The sequence below is a fragment of the Pecten maximus genome, chromosome 19, assembly GCF_902652985.1.
Source record: "Pecten maximus chromosome 19, xPecMax1.1, whole genome shotgun sequence".
In the NCBI taxonomy this organism is placed as follows: Eukaryota; Metazoa; Mollusca; class Bivalvia; order Pectinida; family Pectinidae; genus Pecten; species Pecten maximus.
In genome coordinates, this window is record NC_047033.1 from 29,190,017 (window position 1) to 29,202,953 (window position 12,937).

General features: G+C 34.6%; 1 protein-coding gene and 1 long non-coding RNA gene across 2 annotated transcripts; both read left to right on the plus strand.

Moving 5' to 3' along the window:
- Positions 1 to 4,628: 4,628 nt before the first annotated feature.
- LOC117317696 lies at positions 4,629 to 7,998 on the plus strand. The gene is made up of 2 exons (XM_033872573.1): positions 4,629 to 4,880; positions 6,271 to 7,998. Exons 1-2 carry the CDS (start codon positions 4,688 to 4,690, stop codon positions 6,591 to 6,593), a joined length of 516 nt encoding a protein of 171 aa, XP_033728464.1. The 5' UTR covers positions 4,629 to 4,687; the 3' UTR covers positions 6,594 to 7,998.
- Positions 7,999 to 8,007: 9 nt separating this feature from the next.
- On the plus strand, positions 8,008 to 11,110 carry LOC117317697. The gene is made up of 2 exons (XR_004530231.1): positions 8,008 to 10,646; positions 10,701 to 11,110. It is a non-coding gene; the product is annotated as an uncharacterized LOC117317697 (long non-coding RNA).
- The last annotated feature ends 1,827 nt before the right edge of the window (positions 11,111 to 12,937 follow it).

Sequence of the window (12,937 nt, forward strand, 5' to 3'; positions counted from 1 at the left end):
ATTCATTATGAAAAAATAATAGATTATGCAAGAATAAAAACAATACCTTGCCAAAAAAAATTAAAATAAAATACATTATTGTCTCTCTCTTCTTTTTTTTCTCTCAAATAAAGAGTAGGTATCCCACCTTTACATCTCACCATGTTGTTCTGTCATTTTCTCGTGTATATTAGCACATGGATCAGTGTTCAAAGGGGCATAACTCTTACAAACTGTACTCGAACCAAACATAGGTATGGTATACACACGTTGGATTGGAAATATTTTTCTTGGCAGGAAGCATTTTATGAGCATTTCATATCACATGAATGTTGATATCCAAATATGACAACGAATTGGTGGAGAGTATGGTGTTCTGTTAGTGCTAAATTTCGAATATCGCTCCTTCGACCTAAACGCGAATTTAAGGAGCGAAAACACGATGGCGAAGGAGCGAAGGAGCAAAGAAGCGAAGGAGCGAAGAAGCGAAAACATGATGGCGATGGAGCGATGGAACTTCGCTCCTTTTTCATCGTATTTTCGCTCCTTCGCGTTTTAGGTCGAAGGAGCGAAGGAGCGATATTGGAAAGTTGCAATTGGCCCTAAGGGAAGACCATACGTCTAGAGATAACTTAGCCATCCCTGGATTCCGTGGTATAAATTAAGAGTGATACCAATCTAATTAAAATTAGACTTGTAATTTCCACTCCTCTGCCATACTTTACGGTACACTTCAATACAATGTATTGCAGGGTATCGTAGAGGAGTGATACTTTATGGGAACAATATTTATTAATATCAACGTGATTTCTCACCTCCTCCACATCTGTGCCGCTGTCGGCCGACAGAGAGACGGGTTGATATTGATGTAATATACAAACATAGTTATACCTCTCTCGGCGAGTGTAATAAGAAACACGATATAAATAAATCGATATAACAAAGATCTTAATAAAGTTAAAACAAATTTTAATTATGAAGTAAATCATAATCAATACATATAAGTAGATAAAGTCTTCTTCTGTCTGTTTCACGTTTTAAATACCATCCATCGGAATTGTCTTTGACCCATTCCTTATATGGCAGGTAGGTTATTTCACATCAGTCATTTCCTCGGTGGGTTCCGACATTTTGGGATTTTTTTTTGCCATTTGACGTTCCGCCGCTGTTAAAATCACTGTTCACGAAAGTGTATGTCATTTTTTTTTTTACTTTTGATAAGTAAACCTTCAGTTTACGCCAATCTTTCGGCAAACATATTCTCAATATTTCATGAGATTGGAAGCTTTCAGACCGAATTGCAGGTTTTCAGTCGAATGTCAAGAAGATGAGAAATATATCAAGTTAGTTTGAGGACGGAGTGGCTCTAGAAGATGCAGACTTAATAGGCGGAAGCAGAGGGTACAAAGGTCTGTTTTGAGGAGGAAGTGATGACAACGTGGAAAGCTTTGGTTTGGCTTTGGCCGGAAGTGGAGACGGCGGCGGTGGTGGCGGACATGGGTAAATTGGATCATTGTCTCGAATCCAGCAAACACCTCTTTTGCCTCGTGTCAAGATCGGGTAAGTGAATAATATCTTCAGTCCACGTGGTCAGTATATCGAACTTTCACACTCGGAACCGCAGACAATATGTGTGTCAGGAATTGATTCTAAATAAGTTTTTTAAACATATTTCATTGCATTATTCCGTAAAAATGAAATCGGGCATACGTTTTACAACTTACATAAAACCAAACGCGTTCCCAATACAATTATATTTTAAGCAAAATTACATTGCTGTTTCTAAATAATATAAGTTATCGAAGTTATAGGAAACGACTGACCACCTAGCTGACCTAATTCTCACATTTTGTTAAATCAGACATTTAAGATAAGTTAAGTCAGTCAATTAAGGATAAGTTTAGTCAGTCATTTAAGATAAGTTAAGTAAGACATTTAAGATCAGTCATACATTTAAGATAAGTTAAGTTAGTCAATTAAGATCAGTTAAGTCAGACAATTAAGATAATTTAAGTCAGGCATTTAAGATCAGTTAAGTCAGACATTTAAGATCAATCAGACGTTTAAAATAGGTTAAGGCAGACATTTAAGATAAATTAAGTCAGACATTTAAGATCAGTTAAGTCAGACATTTAAGATCAATCAGACGTTTAAGATAAGTTAAGGCAGACATTTAAGATGAATTAACTCAGGCATTTAAGATCAGTTAAGTCAGACATTTAAGATCAATCAGACGTTTAAGATAAGTTAAGGCAGACATTTAAGATGAATTAACTCAGGCATTTAAGATCAGTTAAGTCAGACATTTAAGATCGATGAGACGTTTAAGATAAATTAAGTCAGGCAATCAGACATTTAAGATCAGTAACTGTACAAAGAACGATAACTCAAATATCTTGCGTCAGAAAATGAAAAAAAAATATATAGCGCCGCGAGGACTACTTGATGTTTTGACTGGTGGGTAAATTTAGACAGAGGTCGTGGAGTGCATTATCGTAAAACATCTCCCAGGCCGCGAGGCCACAGTGTGAAACGTCATCACGTGCACGTCAATCACACCCACGTGTCCCATATTTCTAGATACACAAATTGAATAAATAGCAGAATCTGTGTGTAATTATTTAAAGGAAAATGTGGCGAGAAAGATCAATTAATTGACTAAATCACCAACACCATCTTCCTTCTACAGTTGTTCTGAGAAAGAACATGATATATTTTGCATACAAAGTTGAGGTACAAATGTAGTTCATTAAACTATGAGTATCTCTAACTGAAACTTCTGGGTGTTCTTGTGGAAATCCCTGTGAGAATGTCTTTCATTTCTTTTTCATCTATCCTCATGATATTATACAAAGACGGTAGATGTAACCACACATTTTATAGAAGTGTTCAATATTACAAATGTATATAAATCCAGCCAAAGTTTTCGGTAATATGATAAACATGTTTTTTTTTGGTTTTTTTGGGTTTTTTTTCATTTTTTTTTATAATATATATCTAATTCATTGTGATCATAATATGCTATTCTCAATTTATATACACTGTAGTTTAATATGTGTAGTGGAGAGGACCGTAGTAATGTTATAATAATTTGTGCATAATCCTTGTGAAAACAAAATAATATGTTTGAATAAAAAAATCAATTGTACTATTTTTTTTAGACTTTTTTCCCCGTCTCAGCCCGGAGACAAAGCTCATCGCCTGCAAAGACACTAAGGCAAAAGAAAAATATCGTTTTTCATTCAGTTATATGTCCGTCATGAATGAGTGACCGGGGCACGAGTATGTACGTAAATGTCCGTTATTATAAGATATTCTCTCGAATTCTGAAATGTTTTAGTTTTTCAATATTGAGTAATGTCTGTGTTAGACTTTGTATAAAGGGGTTTCCGAGAATAGTTTTCTGTTAGTAAAGTCTATACGAGTTATTTCCCTTGATCTATAAACTAGCCAGCTTTCCCCATCGTTGGACCTCACGGAGATCTTATTTCCCTTGATCTGTAAACTAGTCACCTTTCCCCCTGTCTTCTACGTTTGGGTTCACTTTGTTCGCGTGAAGTACCGAATGTCAAACGTCTCTGCATCACCCAAATGATTTGATTCGCTAGACTAATCCGAGAGACCAAAATTATAGAGTTCATTTGAATTTATAATTTTGATATTCTAGAGACAGAGGCAAGTCTGATGCAGACGCTGACTTTTGGCGCTTTCATTAGAATAGTACGTCCTTGTATTTAATGATGGGCATTTTGATCAGAAAGTAAGGCCAACAATAGCACGTGACAGGAGACGTACGTAGTGTTTAGTTTAACGATATTCACTGATGGGGACAGCTTATATTAATTCTTCTCCACGTGCTATACTACAAGCTCACTGACTTTTGGGGGAAAACAAACACACACACACACATGTACACAGATGTATTGATGAGAAAACGTGCATATAAACAAAAATAGTTTTAGGGGATTACACACACATACACGACCCAGAGTTGGTAAGGTAATACATATAGATGAAATATATTTAAAATATACATAATTGGACTCAGACAGTACATAAATCAAACCTTACCTTGTTAAGAACAAATTGTTTGACAGCTAAAAATTTCTCCAAATTCTTTATCGTTACTTGTAGTCTTTGATTATGTGATATGGTCGCTCTATTTTCACCGAGACTCAGCATTTCCCGCCATTATTAAAGAAAATTTATGTCAATAGTATATAAATAGAACTGATGTAAGTAAACCTAATCTTCATGTAATGATATTTAACAATTTAAGGAATGTCATATATACCTACATATACACGCACTAAAAAAATATTAAGAAATGAAAGAATTAGGAAATATTATATTTTTTTTTTCATTTTGTTAATCTAAATAATCTTCTTTTTAAATATAAAACGTGTTAATAAATATACAAATTATACATTTTATTGTTTTTTAAATTTAATTTGTGAAACCCTAAATGTGCCTCTAACCGCAGAATGATAATAAACATAGACAACCATGCGCAAAGGCATCACATCATTTCCCGCGAAAAATCCACGTGGTATGCAATGGCGGTAAGATTTGCGATAATCTGATTGGATTAGACGGTAAATAAACAGTCACGTGATATTGTTATGGTCTGGAACCACGAGGTTGAGAGCTTTGCGTCTGACAGCGGTTAGAATTTTGGAAAAGGTGTCACAAACGGATTATTTCCAAAATGATCGCGACGGAAATGGAAACTTCGGGTCATCTAGGATTCGAGGAAAGGCCTAAGCGAATGAGACTCGACCCAAGATGTCGACACTACGACGCGAACGGAGTGTCACACCGTTCGCTAGACATCGGTGGCGTAATTGCCGTTCTGAGTAAATATCAAGATTATGATGGAGGGATCAACTGCAGTATCTGTGGTGAGTTGACGGAAGTAGTATGTAATTGTTATTGTTTATACACATAATATGTTTCCATCAGTTGACAACAAATATAAAATCGGTTCCAGAGTTAGTCTCCCGGCGAAATCATGAATGAGATGCATATGTGTGGTCTAGATACATGCATGTTTCATTGATTAGCCCCACAGTAGGACTAGGTACATAATTACAATAAGTATTTGTTTGCTTGTGATTGTTTAGTTAATACATAAATAAGATAAGATATCTCGTCCTGTTTCGTAAGTTGTTGAGGTTGTTGCAGCATTGATTTTACTATTCTATTTTTAGCCGTTATTCAGTTAGAGTGTCCCCGTATATGTAGTTCCACATGAGTGAACATAACAGTTAATTGCACGTTGATGTGTATTATAAGGCCACCGCGTACATTATAACAGTAATTGGATATAGGGCATCCTCTTGACCCTTAAGATTAAGCAATTTCAGAAGTCAAATCAAAGAGACATCAGGTCCAAAATCGCACAGCTTATATAAAAGGCCGTTACCTCCTGTACTAAGCATCAAATATAACTTTTTTTTTTATTATAACTTGTAACGTGGATACAGAATGAGGACTCGTGTTTCGAACAAGTTGTAGAAAAGAAAAGATTATGTTTTTTTTTTTTTTTGGAAAGACTTGATTTTAATTGCTGTATGATTTTATGCTCGAGTGTGCAAGGTTCCAATTCTGCAGCGAACTGTTTAGATATTTTTTTTTATGAAATAGTAAATGAAAGCTTTTGAGGTAAAAACTTTCAGGGAATTTCTGCACCATTCTGGTGATCATCATCATGACTTAAACTGTTGTCATCATTAGCAGCATGTAAAACCTCCCTGTGGTAATTATAAGTGGCATTTGTTATAAGACTGAGATTGATGGGATAACCCTGGCAAATATTAAATTAAAGTGTTGGCAAAAGTAAATATAGCATATCAGGGAATCCCAAGGGTCTTTGGATCATAGATATAAATACAATTAAGTATATATTGTGTGTCAATTTATACACAAGTATTTTACGCTGCACAGCTGATAAAATGATAACTTTAAATTTTGGGAGTTGGCTGGGGAGAGACACTGTCAGGGGGCCGTGAGAATGTTTTGAAATTATATTAACATCTGATTAGTTAATTTATATAAAATTTCTATGTTTTTTCTTAACTGTATGTATGCTATTACAATGGTAAAATGTGGCATAACTTTTGCATAAATATCGGGGGGGGGGGGGGGGGGGGGGGACATCCCATAAATTCATCACTGGTACAGAATGCCTCTTTAACAATAGAAAAAACTTAATCAAATTATTAGTTTTATGTCATACTAAGTACACCAAATTTCTACTCTAGTGTAAATATCACAGTTTTTCTGCTGCAGGTAAACTATACAAGAGCAGGGTGTGTTTTGTGAAACACCTGTGGGAGCATACAATTTACTGGGATCAGTTTCCAGGCGACAAAAACCAGGACCGGGTCCTGTCCATCCAGGCCGCCCTCATCCTGTTTCTCACAGTCCATGGAGACGCGGTGCAGGATAGCAGTATTCTCACTCACCTGCTCGTCACGGCACCGAATGAGAAACGTCCAGAGGACGCACCCACCTCGCCAACATCGTCACCAGAGAAGCGAAGACCTCGAACACCCAAGAAAAATCCATCAAATATTTCACCACTTAAGAGAAAAAAATCTTTCGATCTCTGAATTATAGGGATTAATTTACTTTTGACAAAAACAGATTATCTGCATGACTTCAGAGAAATCCTTCAAACATTTTCAGTAATGAAGAAAAATGTTCAAAAGGCTTCCTAAGTTCTCTGAGAAGGGTTCTTTTTATATGCCCTGTTGATGCAGACTTTCCTGCATGAGATGTGTTGGTGTATTGAGAGATGCTGGATAGTACAAGTTGTATGACTTTTCTGAGATGTGTTTGTGTATTAATGCGGGACAGTACAAGTTATGTGACTTTCTGAAATGTGTTCGTGTATTAATGCGGGACAGTACAAATTATATGACTTTTCTGAAATGTGCTTCACTTGGGAAATGCTGGCCATTACAATTTCTTGTATTAGATTTTTGTTAGGAAGTAATGACTGTCTTCGTCATAATTTCATTTTTTTTTTTTTTTTTTCTTGCAATAACGTTAATTGTACAATGGTTTGCATTTAACCTCGGATTCTAAAGAATGACGTAGATGGGCTTATTATTACCGAACACAATAAAATAGAATAAGGTTGTTATTTTAGTAGCAGTGGTGTGCTTATTCTTAGACATAGCCTTATTTCTGGATAGATACAGTACATAGTGACATATCAAAGAAAATTCAAATTCAAAATGGTGTTGGAATTTACAATAAAAACAATTCAAAATACTGTTGGAATTTGCGATACAATAACAACATCGGGGTGGGAGGGTTGAACTATGTCGACTGGCCCCTTTTCTCTAGAATATGAAAACTAGAAATAGAATGGACGATCATGAGCTATTTAATAATTTTGGTTTCCTTGGATACAGTTTCAAATAGGGGGAGATAATCTAGTATAGGAATTCAGCTGGACAATTCTTGACAAAGTTAAAATAATGGGTTGGTGGCCAGTCCAGGAAAGTTCTAAGTGAAGTGTTTCAATTTTAAATGTCTCAGAATATTTAGACAGTTTAAATTTTCAATGTTCTCAGAATTATCAATACAAAGTTGGTATTATTTGCATTTTTCTGCAAAATATTATCTACTAACTTGAAAAACATTTAAGTATTCTTGAAGTGCTGTTCGAAATTTCTAATCAATTACGGACTGAACTCTGAAATTTTATCATTTCTTTGTTTTAAACTTATCATGATGTTGTTGATAAGTTGTCATTTCATTGATGATCTTATTTTTTCTACAATTCCTGGTGTTAACATGTGTACAGTTTGTAAGTTTCCGTGTAATAGGAGTGATTCAGTGGTGAAAACAGTGGATGCAATATTGGAAGTTACCTTGAATTTTTTTGTTATGTATATAAACATTTATATTGATTTTTTGCCAGATTTGTGTTTGGAGGGACGCCCCTTGTTTCCTACGGATAATTTCCAGGGCGATTTTTGTTCAACTGGTGCTAATATATGTGTTATACTGACTTTGTTAATGGTTTTGTCCATTTCGCCCTGTAATCTATGGAGATAAATTTCTGGCATGAAGCTGATAACAAGCACAATAGTTTTGAGAAATTTTCATTTTATTTTTCTTATTTTTTTAAGCATCCTTCAATCAAATCCACTGCAGTAAAAACATGAGAGATGACACTTGAAAAATCATTCACAGAAAAAGTTTCACAATGAATTTTTTTTACTTTTAATTTTCTCTCTCTCTTTCTCTCTGAGAGATTTTTTGGCTAAAAGATTAGATTGCATAATATTAACTGATATATCAGAGCAGTGAGGTAAACAGCATTTTTCTGTTATTTGATTATAAGTTCTTTGATCTTTTTGCCGAGAAAGAAATTGGTTATTAGTAAGTCAAATACAAAATCAAGTGGAAGTGTTCGGTAAAGGTTAATTTGGTGCCAGGGCCAAACTGAGGACATGAAGTATATGTGATAGAACTTGACAAATGTGATCGTAAAGAAATTCTATAAAAATTGAGGTTTTTATGAAAATTATCAAAAATGTGATATGTTTTAAAATTACTTTAATTCTTTAAGGGGGTATTCCTTCGTTCAATCATCAGAAATTAACATGCAGAATTTCTATCAATGAAATCTATGTCTGAACCTTCGTTCAAGCATCAGAAATTAACATGCAGAATTTCTATCAATGAAATCTATGTCTGAACGATGATTTTAGGCGTGTTTGTGCTTATATTACATGTAATGAAATTAATGCCGAAATGTACAAGAAAAAGGTGTATCATATACAAATACTGTATGTCTTTGCAGTAATTAGTGATACATCGGGTCAAATTAAGGATTTTCAGGACTTAATACATGAAGAACTGTGGTTTATCTTGAGAGTAAAACTGCCTTATTAATGTAAAGATAAATTTTACTACTTGGAAAAAATACATATTTTCCAGTAATTATAATTTTGAAGCCTAAACTTTATTCAAATGAAGGAATGTCCCTTTAAAAAAATAAAATAAACACTACTATCAAAACTTAAAGAAGATAAATTGCATTGTAATGTACAGTTCAATCATTGATGTTATTGATGTTTAAAAAATGTTGATCTGATCTGGTATGAAGTTTTCCGGATTATCAGAACCGTTGACTTTGTATGCGTCTATAAATGTAAATTTGTATAAATGAAATGTTTTCATAGATACCTTGCTGACTAGATGTCATAATCCGTGATCATAAAGAGTACTTGTATGTTGTTTTATGTTAAGAAGTAGATAATCTGATTTAAATTTGTGATCATATGTCGTTTAACTATATGTTTAAATATTCATGAATATTATGAACATCTTATAATTTTTATGATCCTCGCCCCCCTTCCCTATCCAAATTAACTTTTTCTTTAAATGTCTGGTCTAATTAAGAAGTGATGTTTCAAGGTGCAGATTTGCTTACATACAGATATTCCTTGTTTAGTATAGTTTTGACAGGTGAATGATACAGGCCCTCTGGGCCTCTTGTTAACTAGAGCTTTGACATCAGCTTTGGAACATTGATAAAAGTTTTTTTTTTTTTTTAAATCTACTCTAATACTCGAATAATTTTAGTTTGATCAAATCAATTGAATTCATTGCTTTGAAAAACCACTGCAAATATTTAAATTTTAGAAATTTTGATTGAGAAATTTTAATAAGTTGAAAAAAAGACAGATCATGTGTATCATAGTTTTTGTGAAAATGAACAATTTGTTTTTCTGAAAGATTAATAATGATAGTATTCATTTAAATGTGAAAAATTGTCAATAACTAATATTTTAATGGCCATACTTAATTATGATCATAATGTGTTTAGAAGATGATTTACGTATTGTTTTACATGATTTCTCACCTCATCATCTGTAAATAGCTATTTTTGTTTTACTTTGATTCATATTGATGTTGATATATTTTCACTTGTTAACGTTGAATTCCACATCATTTTCATATTAAGTTTGTTGTTTGTATCTTTCTCAAAGTTGTTTTTTTTCTGTTGAAAAGTAACTTGAAATACATTTTTCTAGTGCATTATTGTATTAAAGACAAAACATTAACATTTTCCATTGAAATTTATGATCAGCTGATCAGAAAGGAGGCTGACAGGTTTACTGTTCTTTTGTCAAACCTCGTTGGAGAGATCTAGATTTGCCATTTAAAATATTGTTAGCACAAAGACTTGGCACACAAATTTCCAACCCCAAGAACTATATTTGACATTTGATTGAAGTAAAGTAAAATTTTCCCTGAAATTTGAAGGGAAACACATGTTAAATTGAACAGTACTGTAATCAATAACATCCACAATTATTTTTAAGAGTCAAAAATGTACTTTCTGAAATATTTTTTCATTGGTACCTGATGACCAGGTTCTAATCATTTGGTTTGGTTTGTGAGGTTGAGATTTTATGCTGAGTCTCTGTATACATGTTGCAGGGCCTGATTTCGCTGCAATTACGTAGCTCTGGACGAAATGTTCTATGCCCTAAGGTCAGATTAAGTTTGTAACTGAACTACTTTGGTACAATCTGTTGTATATTTTCGTTGTTTAAGTTTTGCTGTTTATACATGTATACTGTAGAATTACCAGAGAGGATTTGTAACCATATAAATATGATCATGGCTGTTGCTAGGTAAGCCAGGACAGCTGATGTTTGTTGTAACCATGGAATTATGATTGTTGCTAGGTAAGCCAGGACAGCTGATGTTTGTTGTAACCATGGACATGTGACTGTTGCTAGGTAAGAAAGGATAGCTGATGTTTGTTGTTACCATGGAAATATGACTTGCTAGGTAAGCCAGGAAAGCAGATGTTTTGTGTTACCATGGAAATATGACTGTTGCTAGGGAAGCCGAAATCTGATGTTTGTTGTTACCATGGAAATATGACTGTTGCTAGGGAAGCCTGGAAAGCTTATGTTTATTGTTATAAATAGATTTTTGCATAATGTTCCTTAAAAGTGATAAAAGAGTTTTGTCTGAAGATCCGTGCCTTTGTGTGTTAGAAGTGATAGCCAGGACTTCATTGTATATGTGCATATATATGTTTATGATTGTTTTACGAAAGAAATATATTTTTACAAATGTCATCACCTTATATATCTTGTTTTCGTCTTTTGTTCCTGTTCAATGATATTCAAGGAGATGGAGGAAGGATAAAAACTATTACCAAAACTTAAGAAGGACTCCGACTATCTCAACACAATTACATTGTGTATAAAGATACTGGTATGATATGTCGCCGAATAAAGAATTATTTCGAAGATCAGAACCCATCTGCCCTCGGTTTCGTCAATGTTCTTTAATTTTAAATGTTCATATAGGAAAGCATTTGAGATTTAAGAGAAAGCTATTAATACACTAGGAGCAAATGGGTTCTGGGGTTCTGTTGAAGGTGTGGCAACAGTTCTAGTGTTTCTTAGATAAATCTTCACCTATGCCAATTGCTTCAGATTTGTAAAAAAAAAAAAAAAAACAGAAAAGAAAAGAAAAAAAAATCATCCTGCAGAATGCGATTCCTTTGATATCTGTTCATTTTTGTGTGGAATCATTTTGATTTCATCACTGTCACTGAAATTATATTCTAGATCTTTAAGATTCTAAAAAAAAAAAAAAAAATTGGGGGGGGGGGGGGGGGGGATGTCCCTGACAGTCAATGTTTGTTTATCCAATATTAGGAACAAAGATAAGATGTATGGGTTGACAATGTTCAACTTTAATATACATTGCAATGGTTTCAAAGTGGGAAATGTCACAAAAATTGAATTGACTTCATCTGTCCAACAACAAATCAGACTGATATTGTCAATTTATTCAATATCTTGGACTGATGAAGTCAGTCTGTCCAAACTTATGGGTTTAAAATACCAGAGCAGCAGAGAATACAGACATGCAAACAAAAGCATAATTCTAAGACAAAATCGATAAAATAGTGGAGACCTTTAAAAAGTAAAACAATAAGACCCAGTGATACAGAAGCCTCAATGGATGACAAGGTTTCCATATATCATACTTCCATAGCTATGGACTGGTGATGTCTTTATGTCAAGCATTGTCTTCAGATAATGTCCTAAACAATGGGCTGATATTGTCCGACATACCAGGACTGGTGGTAATTATAATAGTCTGCCTACAAGGAATACTAAAATTATATTTCTCCAAATTACTATGGACTTCAAATGTTTATATTATGGAGTGATATCATTCGTCCTTACAGAATTGTGAGCTAAACTGATCATCTGTCCAACTTCATAGACTGAAGACAACCGTCTGTCAAAAAGTATAGGCCTAACAAACTCTGTCCAACATTGTGGGCTCAATTATTCTTCCCAAACATAAATTGATGTCATCAGTCTGTCCAAAGTTTGGGAAAGAATACGACAGTCTGTCCAAACTTATGGGTTCTATTTTTCCAACATGCATGGATTAATGGCTATAATCTGTCTAACAGTACGAGTAGATTGGATTCTGCCAAGGTACAACGTGGCAGTTTGTCCAACTTTTAGAATATGTATCCGCCCATCACTGTTGATGGACCTGTTCTTGTCCATTATTTAAGTTGAATGGGAAGTAAAATGAAAGAAAAAAGAACATCGTTGAGAAATGTTCAGGTCACCTATGGGGTGGGGGTATGACAAATCAAGGTCACATGTTGGCGGGGGGGGGGGGGTATGACAAATCAAGGTCACATTTTGGGGGGGGGGGTATGACAAATCAAGGTCACGTGTTGGGGGGGGGGTATGACAAATCAAGGTCACATGTTGGGGGGGTATGACAAATCAAGGTCACGTGTTGGGGGGGGATGACAAATCAAGGTCACGTGTTGGGGGGGGGGGGGGGGATGACAAATCAAGGTCACGTGTTGGGGGGGGGGGGGGGTATGACAAATCAAGGTCACGTGTTGGGGGGGGGGGGATGACAAATC